This window comes from Tauraco erythrolophus, chromosome 3 (genome assembly GCF_009769465.1).
Source record: "Tauraco erythrolophus isolate bTauEry1 chromosome 3, bTauEry1.pri, whole genome shotgun sequence".
NCBI lineage: Eukaryota > Metazoa > Chordata > Aves > Musophagiformes > Musophagidae > Tauraco > Tauraco erythrolophus.
The window spans coordinates 67,986,610-68,005,841 of NC_141467.1; the positions used below are offsets into that span (position 1 = coordinate 67,986,610).

At 48.3% G+C, this 19,232-nt stretch overlaps 1 protein-coding gene across 1 annotated transcript; it reads right to left on the bottom strand.

Moving 5' to 3' along the window:
* Window positions 1-665: 665 nt before the first annotated feature.
* PRDM14 (PR/SET domain 14) lies at window positions 666-7,384 on the bottom strand. Its single transcript, XM_086609320.1, has 7 exons — window positions 6,850-7,384; window positions 6,459-6,518; window positions 6,219-6,376; window positions 5,762-6,032; window positions 4,087-4,289; window positions 3,089-3,190; window positions 666-893 (listed from the first exon to the last, which is right to left on the bottom strand). The coding sequence occupies exons 1-7, from the start codon at window positions 7,382-7,384 to the stop codon at window positions 666-668; spliced, it is 1,557 nt and encodes a 518-aa protein (XP_086465446.1).
* Between the last annotated feature and the right edge of the window lie 11,848 nt (window positions 7,385-19,232).

Sequence of the window (19,232 nt, forward strand, 5' to 3'; positions counted from 1 at the left end):
GAGGTACAGCATCTTCTAGAAGAGTTGGTCTCTCTGTCCTTGAGCTCCCCATGGCTTTCCTGGCAGCTGAACAATGGAATTTAAATACCCCCATGCTGGTCCACCAGTCAGTGGTGGGCTGAGCATCTCTGAGGCAGTTCACATTCAAATAGAGTCATTAGAAGACTTGCAAGTTAAGGGGAAGTAGACTCCATACCTGGTCATGCACAGAAACAAAACAAATAGGTTAAACGCTTTGGGAAATGCACTTGACCCTCACACAAGCTCTGGTACGGACAGCACCAGGCAGTCCACAGACATGGTGCATTAGAGGTACGGAAACACTCCTCACAGTGTTATTTGTGCACAAAAGGTTCATGGGAGGTGAAATTCCCTTCTGTCAGTGTTTCCCTTTTGTGGAAATTAGGGTACAGGAGGAGAGGAAGGAAAAGGTGAGGTAGCGCATGTTGGACTTCATCCCAGTGTGCCATCAGGGTACCCAGGAGAGAAACTCCTGTCCCCCGCACTCAGAAATATGCCCAGGGTCCAGAGACTGGACATACCCAAAGAGTCACCGCGAGAGTAAATGTCATCTCTTGTGACGTGGACGCAGCCACGCACAAACACAAGCACATGGACTCATACGCACACGAGGCTGGTCTGGGACGCGTCCGTGGGGCCCTTGACTAATGAGCGGCGTGAATCTTCATGTGGAAGTGACAATCCTCCTGCTCGGGGAAGTGCTGGCCGCACACGGAGCAAGCGCAGCCCTTCTCCCTGCTGTGCGTGCGGCGCACGTGGCTGTCGTGGGCTGCGTGCGAGGCGAAGGCTTTGCCGCAGTGCTTGCACTTGAAGGGTTTCTCCCCGGAGTGCTGGCGGATGTGGGTGCGCAGGATGCTGGAGGCTGTGAATGCCTGAAATGACGAAGAGGAGTTGGAAGTAATCTATCTTCACATGTGTAACCCCCAGGTTCAACCAACTCAGGCTCCATCAGAAGCACTGTACCCTGAAAATAAGTCCTCACATCCTCAGATAATTCTATGATTCTACAATAGCTGGAGAAAAAAAAAAACACAAAAATTCCCTGCAACGAGGAACCAGAAGCCAACAGCTGTCACACTCAACTATACAGATACAACTGGGCTGAGTCCATGGACTTAGATGAAGCTCAGAGAAAGATTTCTGACCAGAGACACCAGTAAATATCTTCTACATGTCAGAGGATAATAAGTCAATACTGTTCTAATTAGCTTTGCAGCTCCTTTATGTTTGAGAGACATAATGCAGGTTCATTTTCGGAGTTAATCTCTTTCATGTTTATATACACACTGGCTCAGGATTCAGCTGCCAGAATTCATCCATGCAGACAGTCCAGCATCTATCTTTTCAGGTTTCATTTCCCCCCTCCGTCATACTCTGCTCTTCCTTCAGTCAGACATTCCAGGCTGTTTCCCCCCTCACAAGTAGCAAAATGTTCACAGTCCCACTTTGTTTCCCTCATAAAGACTCCTCCTGCATTTGGGGAGAAAACCCTCTCACTAAGACTTGAGCAAGAACGTTGTGCAGTAGCCAGTGTTTTCCCTGTTTTTTCTTTTCCCAAGAGAGACACTTTCAAGCTCTTCACTATTTGCAGAGGACACACACACAAAAAAATTCCTCTTTAGTGCTGTTACATTGCTGAACCATCACAAGTTAAGATTTCACAGCCAAGAGTAATACATCTCAGATACCTTTTCAGAGGAACCTAGGAGCACAAACAGATCTGAGATCCCTATAGAGAAGTCCCTGGAGATGTTTATCAACCAGACCAAAGTGTGTTTGAGGGCCAGGATGGTGATCTCAGTCCTAACACCTTTCCTTTAATCCCATGATGTCACCAAGATAGCGAGCAAAGGGGCAGGGAAAGCAAAGCTGCCCTGAAGCACAGCCACTGTTAGAGGTGGAAGAGGCAAAGACAAATTGTGACTGTGTAGGAGGAGCAGGTGAGGATGCTTTAAAATAACCCCTGGTTTCCCAGCCCCAGAAATGATGGCTATGTCCCAGGATAGCTGAAGCCTGAAGACTAATGGTTTAATTGGATCCAATCTGATTCTTCCTACCAGATCAGCTAGAGGATGATCAACGGTCCCATACATCCTAGAGATCTGTTCACAGAGGAACCTGTAAAGCTCTGTCATCTCTTCCTGTGATCGGAAGATTAAAGGATGGTGTTTCATCCTAAACTCTGCCTACAAGTGTTCAGGATGTCTGGGAAAAAAAAATATAATAGCCAAAAGGAGCTTCTTCTGAGGTTCTCAACTACAGGACACTTCAGCTCTGTGTTAGTCCAGCCAGTCATGAACAAAACTTCTCTTTCTCCAAAATCAAGAGCATGTTAATGCATGCTGAGGGTACTTCTGCATTGCATGGACTCCACAGCACGTGAAGCCCTACCAATGTTCAGCCAGCAGCAGCCTGTACATCCAGTCTCAGTCTGCTGAGAGAGCCGTCACTGCCCTCACAGGGAGAGGCCACCTGAATCATCCCTGCTGTGAAGGGTAGTAACAGCTGAGCATGTTTTTGATCAGTGCTATACGGCTCCATTCATGTTCTTTTCCCAATGAATCTCCCCCTTCATTGCACATTGATTGTCCCTTTACTTCAAGGTGAGTATGCACAGTCATATCATTCAAGTTCAGTTTCTGAGCCAGACCCGTTCACCGCACTCAGAAGCAGTGCCAGTAACATAAAAAACTACCCATCATCTGGTGGAAAAAGGGGAATATTGGATCTAGCTGTGTGCCTTGGATGGTAATTGAAATGCTCTCAAGCTTTCCTAGACCTTATCCCCGCAGCAGCTCTCTGAGCTGGGACAAAACAGCAATTCCACATCAGATGGAGAGCAGACCCTGTTTCTTCAAGTCTCAGCCAGCCCTGACACTTCTACTCACAACCATGCCCAGAATATACACTCACTCTTCTGGTTATCAACTTAAATAGAAGACATTTTCTTAAAAGAAAAATTGGAAAAAGAAAACGGAGCATGGAAAGAGCCACCCGGCCTTGCAGGTGCTGTGATGCTGAGCGCAGCAGAGGACAGACAGACAGACAAGCCGAGGCTTCGTTTTACCTTGTTGCAGTAGACACATTTGTAGGGGCGCTCCCCGGAGTGAACCCTCATGTGTTTGTTCAGGCTGGAGGATTGAGAAAAGCTCTTCCCACACACTGAGCACTGAGGGAAAAGAAAAAGTGGGGATAAAGTTAAAAGGAAGCACACAACAGCATAGCAGAAAAGAAAAGTTTGGGATGTGGTATGCATGTATTTTCCTACATATATCTATGTATATCAGTATATTTTTATATATACATATGTATTTATGTATATACAAACAGTAGTAATTTAAGTAGCAACAATTTGAAATACAGTCAGAATTTTAATCTAAAGAAGTTTTTTTTAAAAAAAGAAAGAAAATAATTAAAAGGAGAGGAGAGGAATATTTAATACCTCATATTTAACAGAACTGTATTTTTCATCTGCTACTAAATCAGTGACATTCTGACATTGCAATATTGCCGATGTAGTTACAAAACCAGTGCTACAGAGAGGCGTTCAGTAGTGATGAGACAAGTATCTCAGCAGGGATTTACTTCCATCAATCAAAAATCTGCTCCACTTTGAATGTAAAACTTTTAATCCCCGTTGTGTTCAACAGACACAGATGTCTGTCAGTTCTCAGGCTGAAAGGGGGGAAGTGAGGGACACGGGGTCTTTCCTGATCCTGTACATGTGGAGCACCTTCAAACCCCATTTAGCCCTACACTGTATAAGAAAAGCAGCAAAGCCCACATGTGGGGGGGGGGGGAGGGAAAAGCCCGGGATAACAATATTTCTGTTATTTCTTTTCTAAGTCTCACTGAGATGGCGGGGTTAATTTTCCTGATATAAATCCATTTAATTTTTCCAGCTGATCTCTGCTGCACAAGAAAAAACTCTTCCTGTCCCATCAGGGAAGTGCCAAGGAAACTGGAGGAGGGGGAACATCAGCATCTTACCTCGGCCGAAAACCCCTCCATCAGTCCCCACAAAAGAACAAGTAACTGCGGAGAGACCATGGGGAGCAGGCTCACCTTGTGGGGTCGGTGCTTTTCGTGAACGTGGAGAATATGGATCCTCAGCCTGTCTCTTTTTTCGAAGGATCGGTTGCAAAGGTGACAAGGAAATTTGCGGTCCCCCTGGTCCACGCAGCGAGTGTACTTGAGGTGCTTGTCCCGGTAGTACTTGTAGGCAAAGACCTTGCCGCAGCGCTCACACTTAAAGCTCTCCCCGGCTTCTGTACAGCAGAAGGGAAAGTGCCCCCGCTCCGTTATACCACAGCATAAGGGGCTCGGTTCAAAGCTGCTTCCTGGTCCCAACTGGGGATTTTAAGTCTCCGGGAGGGTAATAATGGCAAATGGATTCTGGCGATATAATTAACAAAATACACGTCGGATCTCACAAGCACACACACCGGTCGCTCGCCTTTCTAACGGAGGGGGACAAACTAGAGTCCACAGCCTGATAAAATTGTTTGGTTTAGCTACCGACTTCAACAAAGACAGGATTTCATCCTTGCACTCTCATAAAAAGTGCGTGAGCATACGAAAAACGAACGCAGATTCCCAGATTAAAAGCGTCTCCCAACAGAGAAACATTACCAGATATTTATTAGCAACACTGTCCGTAAATTTTACCTCCCATCCCAAAAAGAAAAATAAATTTGCACATCTTTTCTATCGTTTTCAAAATAATATCGAACGAAACAGCATTTTATTTAATTTTCTTTTTGTATTTCAAACTGTTCTTGATCGCTGGATTTAGGAACAACATGGGAAATTTTTCAAACGTTTACATATCCTTTTCTGTCTTTAATAAAAGTAACTTTGGCTTAAGCCTTAAAATAAAATTAACAATTTACCACCCATCTGAGCCAGGCACCTTAAGAGAACAGCTACGAAAATTTCCGCGCCAATTTGCCAAACGCTTCTGTCCCTCAGAGCTGCACCAAACCGACCCGTTCCTCACCCGCTCCGGCTTTCCCTGCGCTGGCACAAATCTGTTTTCTCCATACGTGAGTTTTGCTTACAAGAACGTCACGCCTTCTGCGCGTTGTAAGCAGAACTACTCCCGAAGTGAGTGCATTTGGCATTTTTTCCTCAAGTAATACCGGCATTATCGGATTGGAACGACTTCAAGCTGCGAGAGTTAATCGCATGAAAAATATCGTGAAGACAAGTATGTGCAATAGTAGGATAAAACAGGAGCAAACCAGAAATGCTTCCAAAAAGCCCCTTTCCTCCCAAAACGCGAGCCGGGGACCACCCGATGTTTTACAATCGTTGGACGAACACTTCGCTAACTCCCCGAGGAAACGCGAGCTAGGAGCACGCTGCCGGGGCAGAGAGGGGTGCCTCCCGCTCCGAGCTGGCAGCAGCCCTGGATGCAATCCCCGGGATCCCCCGGTGCCAAGGGGAAGCTGCTCTTTGGGGTGCTGGAGACTGCAAGCGAAGCGAGGCGGAGGGCGAGAGCGGGGAGACCTGTGGCACCGGGGCCACCGCCACCCCAGAGCATCCCCCGCGGCAGGGCCGGTCACCCCGCCACCGGCTAACCCCGGGCACCGGGAAGCGTTGAAAGTAAAATACAGCCAGGAAACTGTGACGCCTTTACGAGTCCCTTTACCTCCCTTAATGAGAATCTAATCCCGGCCAGACACGGGTTCGTGGGAACTGGGGGCAGTGCCCCTGGAGGGATGGCTGGCAGGCTCACCTTCGGGGTGCTGCGGGGGTCTCTTCCCCTCCGGAATGCCCTTCAGGCTGACGGGGATGCCCAGGAACTGCACGTAGCAATCGCCGTACCACACCAGCAGCTCCTGCTTTGGTAAGATTTCCTTGCAGCTCTCGTAGAAGATTTGCCCCTGGCACTGGATCGCCGTCAAATTCTGCTCCTCGGGGAACCTGGCGCAGTTCACCAGGGACATCCAGTTGCCAGACGCGCCCTTCCCGTCTATGAAGTGGCTCAGGCGCCCGTATTCAAAGATCTGGAGAGCACCGAGAACCGGATCAGGTTTGCCCGACCCTTCCCGCACAAGTCCCGCTCGCACTAATCCCGCCACCCGCGCTGGGCCGAGCCCCTCTTGCAGGCTACGGGAGAGGGGCTCGGCCCCAAAACCTCTCCCCGGCCCCGCGTAGGGGGTGCAGGGGGAGCCCGGCGGTGCCTCCTCTACCTCCCACATCAGCGAGTTGTCGTCGTAAGTCTTGATTTCGCTGGTGTTGACCACTTTGCCTTGGAAAGGGCCGAAGCGGACTCCTTTGGGGATGGGGTCCGTGCAGAAGACTCCAAGCTGGGACACGTCCCCGTACGTCACCCGCAGCACCGAGAGCCCTGTGGGGGACAGGGCGGGCTAAGCGCGGGTCGGCCGCCGCTGAGCGCGGAGGCGGGGGGAAGGGCAGCGCCGGGCCCCTACCTTCGGGCAGCTGTAGAGAGTCCCTGTCGAGCAGCGGGGCAGAGGAGGAGACCGCGGCACCTGCAGAAGAGGGACCCCTTCTTCAGCCCGGCGCCGGCCGTGCAGGTGCAGCAGGGCAGAGGGCGCGGGGTCCTGCCGCCCACCGACAGCGGCCGGAGCCCGAATCACCCCCCGGCTCATCCCCTGTGTGGCCTCGTAACGCAAGAAAACCGCGGGGAAAGGAAGCCCGACGTGCCCCATGAGCCAGGCTGCCGCGGAACCGCCTGCACCCCTTTGAGGACGGTTCCCAAATCCCACCACACACCCGCCCGCAAGCAGCGACCTTCCGTCCGCTGCCCCTCCCGCCGCCGCCGCCGGTAGCCCCTCGCCCACCCGCCGGAGACCCCCTTACCCGGGCTGGCGGCGGGCACCCGGAGCCCCGAGATGGCATGCAGGCTCCCGGCCACCTCGCTGCTCCGGAGCGCCCCGTACAGCACCGCGTTGAGCTCCTCCTCGGTGAAGTGGTACCTGTAGCTCTGCCCCTCCGCCCCGCCGGTCCCTGCCGGTCCGGCAGCCTTGCGCGGGGGGCTCGGGTGGGGCGGCGGGGGCGAGCCCGGGGCCCCGGCTCCGCGGGGCGAGGCCTCCCTGGGGGGGAAAGGGGCCGGCGGCTTGGCGTAGAGGGGCAGGGGGAGGCCGGGGAAGGGCTCGGAGCCCAGAGGGGGCGGCTGGCTCAGGAAAGGGGGGACCCGGCTTAAGCTGAAGGGTGGCAGAGGCGGGGAGGCGGGGACCAGCCCTCCCAGGGATTTCAGGGGCTGGAAGAAGTCGGGAGCCACCTCGAAGTACTGGGCAGGAGGGAGGAAAGGAGGGTAGTAGGCAGCGAGGCTGGTCAGCCTCGGCGCGTCTCCGCCGTCTCCGGGGATCGACTCGCCGGCCAGGGTCAGCGCCATGCCAGGTCAGGCCGGGAAGAGACGGAGCTGCCGGGAAGCGGCGGGGCAGACACCCTGGTGCTGCCGGCGCGGGGTCCCCCTGCGGAGCGGGGGCGGGATGGAGGCGCGGGAGCAGCCGCACGCTGCCCTGCGCCACCCGACGCCGTCGGGGCCAGCGGGATGGCCCTCGCCGACCCCCCGCGGCTATATGGAGCCGGGGAGGAAGGGCGGGAGGGAGCGGCCCGCCCCGACGGTCGCGCAGCCCCGGGGGCGGGCGAGGGATCTGCCCCGATGGGCGCCCCTACCTCGGGGCGGAGCCGCGGCTACTCCCGGAGCGGCCGGGACGCCCCCTCGACGTCGAGGCCGGCAGTGTCGGAGTCGGCGGCCTGGGCGCCCCCAGTCTCCCAGACCCACCTTCCCTGCTGCGGGCACTGCCCCCCGCCTCTGCAAGCCTGGCCGCAGCCCGGGAGGGCTCCGCCTCTCCCTAGGGCAGGCGGCCGGGGTGCGGGAGGGATGCTCCCCAGGGATGAGCACCTGCTGCAGTAGGTGAGCATCCTGCCAGCAGGCCTCCACGCTCCCCAGTTGCACTCACAGCCCCGCGCAGTGTCGCCGGGGTTGCTTGTGTGGATTTTGGATATGGAAAGTCAAAAAAACCCCCTCCCAAACCTCAGTGACCCGAACATGCAGCAGGGTGCTCTCAGCCACTGTAGGTTTCACGGGCACCGCTGAGGTGATTTTCCTTCAGCTTTGTGCTGCCCGTAGGGTGCCTGGCAGGACACTGGGCTCCTGCTGGGGTTTTCCAGGCTCCATGACCAGGGCTATAGCAGGACCTGCCCAGGATGGACAGGAGAAGGGACTAGGGGAAGACATGTGGCCCTCGCCCCATGCAGAGGTGCTGTGTGATTCCCTCTTGCAGCGTTTCACCTCGTTTTTCTGGGGTTTCACTGCCTTCTAATCTCTCCTTCCTCCCAGGTGGCTATGTGCTGCAACTGCTATCAAAAGGGGACGTGGAGGATCATAAGGGGACCCGAGTTTCAGGATCCCAGCATGTGCAAGGTATGTATCTTCCCATTGCAGGATGTCATCCCTGCTCCTGCAGGGACATGAAAAACTCTGTAGTCCAGGGTGAAACCCCATGGCAGGCAGGGCGTGAGCAGAGCTCTGTCTTGAGTAGCTCATTCCCTGCCAGTGTCCGGCCTGGGTGACACTGCACATGCAGACATGGAAGGAAGGGACAAGGTGGGTTGTGCTGCACTTGCAGGGAGTTTGGGGGCTTGCACCCACGGGTCCCTCTCAGAGCAAGGCAGCATAGGGCTTCCTGGGGCACAGCACAGCGTGAGCCAAACTGCACACAGACACAGCTGGAGTGGAGAACAAACACAGTTGGGTCTGACTCCTGGAGGTTTAGATGCCAGGCGAGTGGTTAAGGTGTGCTATAAAAATTAATTGACATAGCTCCATGTGATCTTCTGTAAAACATTGCCTTCATCCTAAAGAAGGAATTTATCAGGAATCACCTGAAGCAGCCTCAGAAAGACGATGGCTCCAGACACAGTGGCTGATGCACTTGACCAGAGGTGAAGCCACCCTTCCAGTCCCTATTTCTTATCTGGGGTGAGTGAAGTGCTCTGAAATAGAGTTTGGGAAAGAATCACTGGCTGCCTGGGGGAATGAGGGTGTTTGAAGCACAGGACCTCAGGCACTGTAAATCCTCCCTACCAAAAGCTTCTGTTTGGAACTTCTATTTTTTTTTTTCACCCAGGACACAAACAATAAGACAACAAAAACAAGCACACAGTGTACTGAGGGAGATCCAGAACTGATCCGGACTCTCCCAAAACTCCTTCCACGGTCAGCCTGATGCAGCTTTGTCCCCAGACTTGAGTTGGAACATTTATGTACTTTGCATTAAATGTATCGGGCTAATTCTCCTACCTACAACCTCGTTCTCCATCCTAACCTCCGTTTGCAAGACAAAAGTACTGAATACACCAGGGACAGCCAATATGCACACCAGGCTTAGGGAGGAGGTAGGAATGCAGCCTTCCGAAACTTGCTTGAGATAGTCTCTCGGCTTAAGTAGCCTGATTTTTTTTTGTCAGTCTTTTCTTTACTTTCTCTGTGTTGTTCCAAACCTTTGTTATTTGTAAGACAAAACTGATGCTGTATTGCTTTAGGAAACAGTTTCAGGCGGGCAGTTTAACATGGTTTTATTGATACAGCATCAGCAGCATAAAAGTAGTACCGGAGTTAATCAGATTTACAGAAATAAACATTTGAGCTCCAATTGCAAAGAAAAGTTTGAGTTAGCCTTCAAAATTAAGGGTTGCCAGATAATCTGGAATCCTCTGGCTACCCTGTGTCCAGGTATCACAGCCCAGGGGAAGGGAAAGGGGCTTGTGGAGGAGACATACTCTCACCTGCGAGTTTGGAGAAATGAGGCAAACAAACAAAACATGAGATTTTAAAATTCTCATCTTTAGTTAAATTGTAGACATGCCCAGAAATAAAAACAGTCCTTTTTCGAGAAGCCTGATGACACAGAGCCCAGGAGAAGAAAAGGGCTTGAGGCACCTTAGTCATGATGTTGCATATAACCTTTACAAGCTTTCATCCCCTAAAAGGTTAAGGGCATTTATTGCATTAAAAAAGCCCCTACCTCAGGGAGAGATGGGGAGTGTGTGCAACAGAGGTGCAGCCTCCAGCAGGCAGGTGAGCCTTGTCCCTGCTGCCCCCAGGCTCACCCCCTGGGGCTGCCGGACAGGAGGACAGCCCCCACCCTGGGGGATGGGGTGCTCTGGTTCTGGCTCTTTTCTTGGAAACAACTGGGAATTCGGCCGCCAAAACAAGTCAGGAGTTGCTTTTGCAAACCATGGCACCCCAGGGAGCAGCGCTGTGAAAATAAAGCCCATTTCGAGGTGGGTTTTCAGCCTGGCAGGGGCAATGGCTAGCTGCTTCTGCCTGTGAAAAACGGGGACAAGCAGAGATGCTGATTCACTATTGAGGGGAAATCCCTGGCTCACACGGAGTCCGTTCAGCTGGGTGCCCCTTGGTGCGAAGCATCCCTGGTGCCAGCAGCCGGGGGGACATCATGCAAAGCGAAAGTTCACTCTGAAATTATGGCTTAAAGCCGTAATTCTTTCTTAAAAAGAAAAGCCTTAAAACGAGCTCTGGGGACTCCTCCACTGCCCGGCAGATCTCGGGTGCTGTTCCAGGAGCGGCTCCCACAGCTGCTGGTATTTGGCGCCTTGCTCAGTGGCACCTTATGGATGTTCCCCAGGCCAGAGCCACCCACCCACAGCACAGGGCTCTCAGTAGCCTCCTGCCTTCAACCTTCCCATCAGAGCAGGGAGCCGTGACCAGCAACATCCATGGGCCTGCAGCATCTGGATTTTTGGCTATTGAAGTGCCGCTCAGGTTTTCCTTTGGGATTCTGTTATGATTTTATGGCTTGTTACAAGGTAATCACAATGGTCTATCAGCTTCCCTCCCCTGCTGAAGTATTTTAGAGGGTATTCCTTCTCCACAGTGATGTAGAAATGCATATTAAACACAAGCACGAAAGGGCATCCCTGCAGGCTCCTTGCATAGCATTGAGTCGCCTAAGTGGCCTAACACATCTCCTTGGATTGTTCAAGATTTATTGATCCAAAAAATTGCATCCCAAGCCTGCTCATCCTCCTCTCAGTTTGGACACAAGCTCTTCATAGAATAATAGAATCACTGAAACATGGAATCATAGATTCAGAGAATGGTTTGGGTTGGAAGGGACCTTAAAGATCATCTATTTCCACAACCCCTCTGCCACGGGCAGGGACACCCTCCACTACACCAGGTTGCTCATCCAACCTGTCCTTGAATACCTCCAGGGATGGGGCATCCACAACTTCTCTGGGCAACCTGTTCCAGTGTTTCACTATCATCATTGTAAAAGATTTCTTCTTTAGGTCTAATAAAAATCTGCCCTCTTTCAGTTCAAAGTCATTGCCCCTTGTCTTACCACTATATACCCTTGTAAAAAGTCCCTCTCCAGCTTTCCTGTAGGCCCCCTTTAAGTACTGGAAGGCTGCTATAAGATCACCCCGGAGCCTTCTCTTCTCCAGGCTGAACAGCTCCAACTCTCTCAGCCTGTCTTCATAGCAGAGGTGCTCCAGCCCTCAGATCATCTTCGTGGCCTTCCTCTGGACCAGCTCCAACAGCTCCATGCCTTTCTTATGTTGGTGACCCTAGAGCTGAACGCAGTACTGCAGGTGGAATCTCATGAGAGCAGAGTAGCATCATTCTTACTCCCACTCCACATCTTCCTTACTCCAGACATAAAGTGCTCTGCCTCCTACACATTCCCAAATGCACAGGTTACACATATGAGAAGCCCCCTAGTCCTCTGAAGACCTTGGTGCCACAGCAGACCCTGATGCCCAGCTTCCTACCTGTGCCCCAGCACTCACACTGACAACCAGCTGCAACGTGGACATAGAAATCCCAGTCACAGCACCAGATGCTATTGTGGGAAATATTCCAAATTACAATTTAGACCAGGTCAGAGCAGAAGCAGCTTATTGTTGTAGCTGTAGAAGGGAACAGAGAGCAGATGAGTGACAGTCTCTGCTGGTGTGGACTATGAAAAAAAGAGAAATCACATATTAAAGTGCTTCAACTTTCCCTGTCCAGTATTAGCTGTATCTTTAGATCCAGCAGCATTTTTATGATGTTGCCATTAGCTCAGTGGTTTCACTGAAGCAATCCGTTGCTCTCCAAATACATTGAGAACAGACAAATAACTGAAAAATACACAAAGAAAAGGTTGGAGCAAGTCAATCTAAAATTTGGAGCAAACCAATCCTGTTGTACAGCTGCAATCCTCCACGCTTCACTGGGGTGGGCCACTGAGTGGGCACACAAGCAAGGGCAGAAATACCTGTGATTCTTGTCTCTCAGAGCCACTTTGCCCACAGTCTACAGGGAGCTGGGTAAATTGTCCTGTCCGAGTTCACCGTGGGTCCTTCCAGCCTCCTGAGTAGCTGTAGTGTGAAGTGATGAAGAGAACTATAGCCTGAAACCAGGGTGGGAGAGAGAGTTTTTGAGCACTCAAAGAGTCTCCCCACCTCTCCTGCACTATCTTCTCAGGAACATCTCCTAGGGAGAAATCCCTGGGCGCATCACAGGAGCTAGAGCAACTCCACCTCCCCAGCAGCTATACGGGGCTGGGAGGGGGTGCCTCAGTTTCCCCAGCCTTCCCCACCTTCTTCATCCCTAAATATCTGAGCCAGTGGTGGTTGAGTAGTTCATTTAGAGTATATTCCGTACGAACTAAAATATTTAAAGCAAAGTTGCTGCTCGCTGTCCTAGTGAATGAGCTTCTCACTCTCCGGTGGAAGAAGAGTCTGAATGTTATCTCAGCCCCTTCCACTGTGTGGAGCCTCCTTCACCACTGAGTGCTGCTGCCTTTAGTGCCTCACTTCAGGGGAGGGGAACACCGTGTTGGATGGCATTGAAACTGACGCCTGACCTGTCCCCTGTGCCCAAACTGTTGTTCCTAAGCCAGAATCTTTTCACGATCCCTGGAAGGGTTCCAGCTCCTCAGGGGAGGAGAGGTAAAAAAACATATATGCTATTGGATCAAGGAGTTATCTGAGCATCCTTGGACACATAGACCTCTCGTGCCACTGACAATCATATTGGCTGATCCTGAGTTGTCCTGCCTGGCCACCACCCCTTGTGCACCAGTAGGATGGTATGCATTTGTCAAATGACAGGAGACACAGGAGATTCACGTTTCCACTGGGTACATTATTTGCAGAGTTAGATGATGTGTATTCCCCCATAATTTCCTCTGAACTACTCAGTTCTACTACTCAGCTTTATCAGGTTTAAACCTCTGTAAGTTGAGGCTGTTCCTTTGCAACTGTGCATTTCCCTTTCTACCCAATTCTTCACAACTTTGAAAGTTCAAATTGTAGAGCTCAGCTATAGCCTGATTCTCTGTTTCCCTCCTGCTTTATAGCCAGCATCATTTATCCATTTCATATTTGGAAGTGATCTGTTACTCATAGGAGAAGGTCTTGTACATGCTCTGGTAAATCTCTCTTTTCATATCCCGTACTAAAAATCTGGTTCACTAGGCCTTCAGCTTCAGCCATTTACGACTCTTACTGTTCTTCTAATGTTCTATAAATATCTCTTTCCCAATCCACTTTTTCCAAATAACTTGAGGATTTACTAGCACTGGTCCTATTTGAAGTCCCCATAACGCTCTAGAAGTTTGTAAGCAAACTTACCCCTGTGGGCACATTAGCAAAGGATCTGTCTCCCATCACATAAGGATTATACACATTTAATCTCGGGCATACTCACAACTTGATCAGATCCTCCTGGCTACAAAACTGTTAGGGGATGTTAGGAGAGGCTACCAGCTCCAGCAGCCTCAGCCCAGGACCCTCCTGCCCGGCTACTGGAGCCCAGCCCTGCGCTGGGGTACCAGAGGTTTCTGCTCAGGCTGGAGGACATGGCTGCTGCTTTCCCATTTGCAGGTTCACCCGATAGCAAAGCTGAGCACAGATCCCAGAGACACACAGACACAGGACACACACAGAGGACACTGACATGGCTGGGCTTTTTAGAGAGGACAGTCAACACACACAACGAGCTGGAGCTGCCTTTGGGGGCAGTGGAGCTTTCTCTGATTATCTAGGTCCCATTTTCACTCTTTCAGAGGAAACAAAGCCAAGTCAGAGGGAGCCCGTGTCACCTGGATCCTCAGCCAGGGAGTACAAAGCTGAGATCTATCTGTGGCAAAGAGATAGGAGAGGTTCAGGCACCCCAGAGAAGACTTAATCCCCTCAAAACAATCAACTGCATGTTTTCCACCCTCAAGGTAACTATCCAGAACCAGAGACTAAAGGGAAGGAAACAAGATATGTGGGGGTCCCTCCTGGTCACATCTAGCATGAGCCTACCATGCTGGCTGAGGTCAGGGTCGTTAGCAGTGTTATCAAAGGAGGGTCAGACTGGAACCAGAGACAGGGAAGGGTTAATGGGCTCAGTCACACCACCTCAGTCTTTACCTGCTGGGGCAATTTCTTTTGCAGCTTAGTGATGTCCCAAGAGTCTGTCCCTAAGTGGCAAAGACCTAAGCGCCCAGCTCTCAAGCACCACTGTTCATGCAAGTCTACTCACACTGTGATTCCAACCTGGACCTTTCCTGACCTTCCTCTCCTAAGGACTTTATCAACTTGTGATCTTTCTTCCCACTTTTAGCTGACTAAAGAGTGGGAAATTTTAGTGGGACCCTGGACTGACCTGCATTAGAAGCTGGGATTGAGCAGCACCCCTCACACCGCAGAAGCCTACAGATGACCCTCAGCCAAAGCCCCAGCAGGGATTTTCGAGCAGGACCAGGGATTCAGCAGGGAGCAGCCTGCGGTCCTCCCGAGTGAAGCGGGACCTGTGAACCCATCACGGCACCAGGTGCTGTTGCAGAAATAACCCAAATTGCAGTTCAGATCAGGTCGGAGCAGAAGTGGTGAGGGCAGGGAGCTGAGGAGCAACAGCCTCTGCTGATGGGAACTGCCCCTGTAAAGAGGGCACATGGTGTACACGTGCCAAGAAACACTATGCCACAGACGGGTAAGGGGACACGAGCTGTATGCACCCGTTACACTCACAAGGCCACAGAACCACTCAAGGCTGCTCTGAGCTCTACTTTCTTCAGCACAAGAACCAATTCATCATGAAGGTTTCACCGTGATTATTGTTTCAGGAGACAGGGCGAGAATTCCGTCCAGAGGTCCGCTCAGGCTGTACTTAGCATCTCTGCTTCCACACTTCAGAGCCCAAGAGGGCAAGGCAGAGGGCAGACACCTCTGGCTGCTCTCTTCCCTTACCACGGCCTGACCCCAAGCACAGCGTGACACGCAGCCCTCCTCCCATATGGGTACAACAACTGGGGAGCCAGGATAAGCAGCGAGCAACAAACTGGGAATAATTCAAAGTCTCTGGGCATCCCTGTTCCATCCCTGTGGCTGGTCTCTGTCCACAAAGTAAAAGGCAGCATTTCTTTTTCATAAAGTCAGTTACATCAGAGGTCATCATTAGGTCACCGTATTTAGACTGATGTCAGGAGTTTTAGCTAAAATGGTTGTCAGGAATTTAATTTCTTTTTAATAATAATAAATTATATGGAGACAATTGTGCCTAAAGGTGAAGTTCTGATAGGAAACATTTTTCCTCTTACTACACACAGATGTTTTCGCTACTTGTCTCTGAACTTACATTGGGAAGAAACATCCTCCTTCCTTGCTTTCCCCAAAGTGGCAGTATTTTCCTCATATCCGAGGATCGCCATCATTTTGCCAAAGCCAAGACAACTGCAGGAGAAGCCTTGTTTTGGTAGGAATGATGAAAAGGTAAGAGCATTTGGAGGTCTTAAATAAATACTCTTTGGAGTATTTTAGCTTCTAAAATTTTTAATATAAATAGTTTTTCTCCCTCACTCATTTCCCAGAGGGAGCAGCAGATCATTCTGACAAACAAACATTCTTGTAGCTGCTTTTACGTTTGCTTGTTTGTTTGTTTGTTTTAAATTGACCCATCAAACGTTTCCAACTGTCTTAAATGAACCATTCGGCATAACAAGGAGAACCAGCCCTTAACTCTGCTCAGTCCCATTTCGCACTGTTCCAGGTCTGCCTCTGCTGAAACTGCCACGAAAGATGCCCATTTCATCCCAACTCTGATACTAAAAAGTACTCGTAATTACTAAAGAACTAATTACTTCTTACTAAAAGAACTGTTCTCACATTAAGCTACGTGACAAACATTTTCAATTAATACATAACTATAAAGATAAAAGTATTTGAGAGTAACAACTAGTTGGAATATATAAAAAGCCTTCGACATAGAAAGCCTGCTGTCTTTTAAAAACCTGCCGATTCATCTACCCTCTCGTGCTTTTGTACTACATCTTACACCCTTCTATGAATAAATGAAGACACAACAGAAACACGTCGAAATCTCTAAAGCCATGTAAAACCCGAAGGCATTAAAATTTATTAAATGATGCAATAACAACAGAATTCTTTATTTACAATAGCATTATTTAACATCAAATAAGCAAATAGCATCAGCAAAGCAATATTAACTTGCATAAATGTATTTAAAATTTCTCTGAATATATCTACCTTTGCATAAACTGCTCACACTAGAAATACAAACATCAATGCAGGTGAACAAAGTGATGTTCAGAGTCAACTCCGTTTTGAAAATAAATCACAACCTGAAACACTGTAAGCTTTCTCCTGAAGAACCATAGTTTATATATTGCTTAATTTTACCCTTGTATAATCTTTTCATATACACACATCTCAGATGCAACTTCATGATGAACTGTACAAATAAAACCCACAAATGACATAAAGGGAAAAAAATTAAATGACAGTAAATGCTTGAAGAAACGTGTCCATCATCTCTATTGAACAACATAAAGATTAAGTGATGATGCACTTATTCCAAAATTGTACACAATTCACTATACAAATATAATACATCAGACAGCTATGTAGGAATATACAAGACTTAAAAACAGATCTAAGGCATTATGCTAGATTTTAGCATTTTGAGGTTCTTGCACATAGCTTTTACCTGTAGTAAGAAACTTAAAAGATTTTGTTTTAGTCTACAAAGAAACACCAGGGAGAAAATTCTAATTAAAATCAAAGCCACTACAGTAAATTTTCTTTTGTGCAGAGAATGCTTTTGCTCTTAGGCAGCATACTACCATACAAATACTAGAAAACTTTTAAATTCACACCAACAATTAATGGCTTAAGTTGCATTTCAAAACTGATTGTGTATCTTTGGGTTCTGCAAGTGGAGCTGTGCCACCCATTTCATCTGTTGAGCCCATATGAATTCCGCTTTTAAACAAAGATTAAAAAATGTATTGTATAAACTGCAAAAACATTGCTTTTAATTAATACAGGCCCAAAGGGATATCGGTGTGGGACAATATTTTAAAGATCAAGTACAAATTAATTCATTGTAGCAAAACAGCTCACTTCACTTTTTAAACTTACCACATTACATGAACACTTAAACAGGTCGTACGACCATGTATATATGCTTATTTTTCACATTATGCGCCTTTCACATTTAGTAATGTAAGTAGAACACTGATTAATTGTTCTGTTAAACAAAATCCAAGTACTTTCTCCAACAAATTTACTGTATACAGGATGAAAAATACTGATAATGAAGGGAATTGATTTGGCTTTTTTGTTTCTATAGTGATCAATATGATCAGAAGATTCCTTCACTCACTTTTCTCTTTCATTAGTTAGAAGATGACTAAAGTCACGATGAAGCCAAACGGAGCCAAAGTGATAGGTACAATCTCCTTTCTTTCAAGATGGCAATGGATGAAGAAGTATCATAATCACTATCATAATGCTAAGGGTTTGCAGGTCTGTCGTGAAACGGGACAAATTTAAACTATTTTGTCCACTGTGAAAAAGAATAATCTATCTGAAGAGGTTACGGTTAAGAACCAAAAAAGAATGCAATAGGAAGAAAATGATTTAAAAACTCATTTACGCTTTGTGGTGCACGAAGTTAATTCCTTCAAATTTATATATTTCTTATATAAATAATTTTTTTTGTCAGATACATAATGCAAGTTTAACACAAATGTCGTCATAGTAATGAGGCTGTGGAGCCCAGGGCTGACAGTTATTTTGGTTTCCCATCAGCAGGTAAGAGGATGGCTCAGCTGAGTAAGTATTCTGTTTGAGTTTGGTAACAGAATCATGACAGGTGAAAAATGTTGTTTCTCCAGAACGGTGGCACTGCCCTCCTTAGGAACAAACACAACTGCACATTTCCTGGGCTTTCATCAAAAGCCTTTTACGGAAACAGCCTATTTGGAACCACCTTCATCATATTTTCCTCAGCCTTAATACAGAATAGCTGCTATTTTATTTGAACTCCCACCTGAAAACCAAAACAAATTAGATGGCAACAGAATAAACCTTTCACTCCCAAAAGGCATGGCTGATGAGCTATTATAAAATGCATTGCATTTTACATTACATCAAAAAATCTGCGTTCGGGTTAGAAAGTTTGAGGATTGGGGGTCAGCAGAAAGAAAACAGAGGTCAAAACCATCAATTTATTAATATTTCAAGTCCTCAGAAACTGATGTTGGTTTAGTAAAAGATTATTCCAACCACAGTGGGCAAGGAAAAAAACCCACCCCCAAACAGTGGCCTGCTCAGTAACAGTTAGTTTTTCTAAGATTTGTTACGAAAGGATATAAACATACAAAAATCAAGAATTGGTTCCTACAGTGGCTGCATATAATATAGGTTAGTTAAATGACACTATGAGCAGAATCACAAGGTTTAGAAAATGAGAAGTCTCAAGCCTACAAATTAGGTCTAATCAAGGCATTGTGATCCTCTACAAAACACTTTTCCAGGAGACACACACGGCTAAGAAGATATCTAATTTAATACTGAAGTACCTCATTTGGAATCAACTTCACAACATGTATATCTCACAAAAATTATACAAGTAAAACACTTAAGTTTTCAACTTAAATTATTGCTTGTTTACATATAAACTGGATTTTATGTACCTTACAAAACATCCTCGTAGTCCACACTGCTTTAAAATAATCAGAAACACACGATAGTGGTGAAGTCTGTAGTGATATCTGCTATAGGTATTACAGAAATTGTTACTTTCCCCAACTAAGGGGACGGGAACCAGAAATTATCATGCTTTAAAGCAGGTATCTTGAGCTATTTGTTATTATGCACCAATTCTGCCACTACCATAATCAGTACATGCATTACCATCGAACTTTGCTGTT

Excerpts from the sequence above, each read along its gene's own strand:
- PRDM14 (XM_086609320.1), bottom strand. The coding sequence starts at position 7,384 with ATGGCGCTGACCCTGGCCGGCGAGTCGATCCCCGGAGACGGCGGAGAC. Across the intron at positions 6,377-6,458 it reads CTCTCTACAGCTGCCCGAAG|GGCTCTCGGTGCTGCGGGTG; the intron begins GTAGGGGCCCGG and ends TGTCCCCCACAG. Across the intron at positions 4,290-5,761 it reads ACCCCCGCAGCACCCCGAAG|AAGCCGGGGAGAGCTTTAAG; the intron begins GTGAGCCTGCCA and ends TCTGCTGTACAG.